Genomic DNA, 3,970 nt, shown 5'->3' on the forward strand with positions numbered 1-3,970 from the left:
GTCGGGTCGGGTTGACCCGGACCCGCATCGGATAGGGTTCAGATTCAGAAACCTGACCCGTTTTTAAAAACATGTCGGATTCGATTCTATCGGGTCAAATCCGGAACTGACCCGAACCGACCCGTTGACCCGAATTGACATCCCAAGTTATATCTACCGGCGTCAGAAAGAACCCATCCGTTGGAAACAAGCGGGAGGGTTCTGATTTTACTAAACTATCCTCGTCAATTAAATTAATAACCAACAAACCACGGGAAATACCGTAATACCACAAAAACTCTCTCTCCCTGTTCTCTTTGCCTTCTCTCCCCACAACTCCTCGCAAACCATGGCAACCACCGTAAGCCCCTCCGGCCTCCTCACCATTTCCTTCTTCCACTTCCTCCTCTCCAACCCCGCCCTCTCATCTCCCCTCATCGACCAACTGAACCACCCTCCACCCCCCAACTTCCTCTCCACCATCACCAACAACTGCCTCCACGACTCCTCTCTCCGCTACTGCAACTCCACTTCCTCCGACCTCACCAACATTTTCAAATCCACCATCGTCGCCGCACACCTCTGCAACCTTTCCAACAGTCCGAACTGTCCCACTTCCTTCTCCTTCATCGACCTCCGGACTCGCCCCAAGCTCGCCCCTCTCTACCTCTCCTTCTCCTTCTTCTGGAAATACTGTCCATTCTCCATCCAATCCATCGATCTCTCTAACAACTCACTCGCGGGCCCTTTCCCTTCCCAAATCCTCAATTGCACTCAAATCCATTCTCTTGATCTCAGCCACAACATGCTCTCGGGTTTCCTCCCCATCGACTCCTTCACTCTTCTCACCAATCTTTCAAGCCTAAATCTCTCATACAATCAATTCAGTCAAGAATTCGATGCTGGAGCCATTTCCTTCTTCAAAAGGTTCAATGATTCGAGCTTTATTCATTCGGGTCTTCTTAAGAGTGATAGAGATTATAAATTCAAAATGATGACAACGATCTTGCTTTTGGTTGGTGTATCGGCGTTGATTGCTTCAGCGATTGGTTGTTTGGTGCGGAGAATTGGAGGAAGGCATAAGTTTTCTGTGCGGGAGTTAACAAAGGCGACGGATGGGTTCTCTAAGGAGAGATTGGTGGAGAAGAGGGAGAAGATGGAGGTTTACATAGGGATTTTGAAGGATGGGGAGGAAGTAGAGATTGAGATACAGAGAGGGAAGGTATCGAGCGAGTTTCGAAGAAGTTTTGTGAAGGATTGCAGGGTTTTAGTGAAGGTGAGGCATAAGAACATAGTTAAGGTGTTGGGATGGTGTGATGGGAGGGAGATGAGGGCTGTGGTGATGGAGAGAGAGGAAGGAGTCAGTATAGAGGAGTGGCTTATGAGGTCTCCTCCATGGAAGGATAGGATGAAGGTGGCTATGAAGGTTATAGAGGCGATGTCTTTTCTGGAAGAAGAATGGCCACAAATCAGGTGTGATGTGAAGACTACTAATGTCATGGTGAGTGAAGGTGAGGAGCCTTTGATTTTGAAACTTAAGGTTCATGATCATCCAAATAGCAGTTCTAGAGGTAAGTCCATTGTGCTTTTGTTCCATTGCCTAAACCTAAGCTCATTCTAGAATTAATATTTCATCTTTCCAACTTGTCTTGTAACATTTTTCTATCAAAAATTGAAGTACCAATCCTTCTTTAAGGCCTCGTTTGTTTCGACATTTTTTCACCTTTTATGTTTAGAATCAGCGAAATTATTTCTTGTTCGTTGTTTGGATGGGAAAATTATTAGGTGTGGACACCGGATGTAGAGATACGTTCGGACGTTCACTTAAAATTTGACATGTGTAATGCACTTTGGTTGCACTTTTTATGCGCATTATTTGTTTTTTACCTGCACTTTAGTTGCGTTTTGACTGCTCTTTTATTGTATTTTTTATTGCACTTTATTAGCGCTTTCCTTGCACTTTAACTGCTCTTTTATTGAGATTTTTTACTGAGTTTTACCTGCATTTTAGTTGCACTTTAATTGCGTTTTGACTGCTCTTTTGTTATACTTTTTTTACTGTGATTTACCTGCACTTTACCTATGCTTTAGATACGCTTTTGGTGTGCTTGGTTTAAAATTCTACGGACATATTAAATATATAAACTAAAAAATAAATTCAATTAAATATCCACATGTCGACATTTTATTGGAGTTCGAACGTACCTCTACGTCCGGTGTCCACACCTAATAATTTTTCATTTGGATGGGACACTTCTATAGAAATACTTTTTAGGGAATTTCATTTTTCTGCTGTTTTTAAAAGCTTTTTTATATTTTCTTTTCCGTTAGAAAACTCTATTCTCTTAACCAATATTTTTAAAAACAACCTTTTACAAATGAAAAGGAAGAACCAAACGAAGCCTAAGTTTTCCTAAAACTTGCACTAAGTATTGATTAGTTACAATATCTCAAAGGGCAAAATTGTGTCAAGGGAGTTCTTTTGCCTTTTCTTGAATGCTACCCTTCTCTGATGTTTTTGAACTAGTTATTAACAACTTACACTCATTTTTGGTTCCAGAGATCTATAAATTTGGAGTATTCCTTCTACAATTAATAGCCAATAAGCATCTAAGGGAAGAATTTGAAGGCAGTGAATCAAGATTTGTGGATTGGATTGCAATGCATCAGCATGAAAAACTGAGAAATATAATAGATGAGAATATGAAGCTATCAGCTACAGCTCATGAGCAAGCTAGACAGGCCATAGAAATAGGGCTAATTTGCACTGATCTCTCAACTGAGAAGATGTTGACTGTAAATCAGATTTCCAGCATGCTCAGAGTAGTTTATATGCCTTCAATGATTCAATCAGTGGATGGCCACCACCATAGGACAAGGAACAAGAAAAAAGAGACAACATGAAGAGAAGAAAACTATATGCTTCATCTGGTTTAAAATGGTAATCCTTTTAGGATTTTAATTTGTTCTCTGTTAATATTCTTGAAGCAATCATATTTTTGGAGTAGGCTTGGTATAATGGTTGAAAGCTTTTATTATCTTTATGTTAATATTTCATTATATATATTTTCATGTATTTAAAAGTTTTGTTTGAAGTAAAACAAATTTAGAGCAAAATTTTGAAGTATTTGAAATTCACTATCTAGTATGATTTTGATGTATTCAAAAACGGCTAGGTTTAATCGATTTTGAAATATATTGTAAATAATCTACCATTGCCGTCATCATTCACTACCCTATGCCTACCACTAGCCATCGATTGACAATTGTTGGGCCACCATTGCAAGTGACCGCAACCTGACACTGCTAGCCCTGCCACCATCAGTAAATACCTGCTAGCTACTGTTGGCCGCTTGCCGCCATCCGTCACCACGACTGGTTGATGCCTGCCAAGGCCACCAGACATTGGCGTCACAGACCATCGGCTATTAGCCATCCTCATCATTGGACTTTACACTGTATTGATTTTACTTCAAACCAAATAAAAAAATTCAACTGTATTTATTCGTAGGGGATATGTGCCCCCACGGGACCCGCCTCAATCCATTATTGCTTTGGAATGTGGTGGACTGCCATAAAGGGATTGGTACGAAGTCATTTGTATGGCAAAGTGAAAATTCCATCAAACGAGATTGGGTTTGCGGCCGAGTGATCGACGAAAGAAATTCCTCTCATCTCACACGGGCTCAAATCCTCTAATTGTCTCAAAAAAAAAAATCCATCAAACAGAAAGGAGGGACTTCTTATGTGGATTTAACGTAGTCTAAGCTCGTTAATACCACTGTTTTGAGTCATAGAGTGGATGGCAAGCTGAACTAAACTTTAGTACCGCTGAGAGAAGATAAAAGTTGCTAAGGAAGATACTGTCCCTATCTGATACAATAATCTTGGGAATTCGTGATGATGGACTACCATTTCAGTAAACAAGTCGGCCACTTTGGAAGCTGAATAACTGGATGGAAGCAACCCTTCATTATGTTATCAACGAAGA

General features: G+C 40.6%; 1 protein-coding gene across 1 annotated transcript; it reads left to right on the forward strand.

Annotated features, from left to right (window-relative positions):
• The first annotated feature begins 328 nt into the window (after positions 1–328).
• LOC110109584 (putative leucine-rich repeat receptor-like serine/threonine-protein kinase At2g24130) lies at positions 329–2,884 on the forward strand. Its single transcript, XM_020840731.2, has 2 exons — positions 329–1,550; positions 2,540–2,884. Exons 1-2 carry the CDS (start codon positions 329–331, stop codon positions 2,881–2,883), a joined length of 1,566 nt encoding a protein of 521 aa, XP_020696390.2. The 3' UTR covers position 2,884.
• The last annotated feature ends 1,086 nt before the right edge of the window (positions 2,885–3,970 follow it).

The sequence above is a fragment of the Dendrobium catenatum genome, unplaced genomic scaffold (genome assembly GCF_001605985.2).
Source record: "Dendrobium catenatum unplaced genomic scaffold, ASM160598v2 fragScaff_scaffold_542, whole genome shotgun sequence".
Lineage (NCBI taxonomy): Eukaryota > Viridiplantae > Streptophyta > Magnoliopsida > Asparagales > Orchidaceae > Dendrobium > Dendrobium catenatum.

Coding starts and splice junctions, on each gene's coding strand:
- LOC110109584 (XM_020840731.2), top strand. CDS start 329: ATGGCAACCACCGTAAGCCCCTCCGGCCTCCTCACCATTTCCTTCTTC. Junction 1,551..2,539: donor TCCAAATAGCAGTTCTAGAG/GTAAGTCCATTG, acceptor TTTTGGTTCCAG/AGATCTATAAATTTGGAGTA.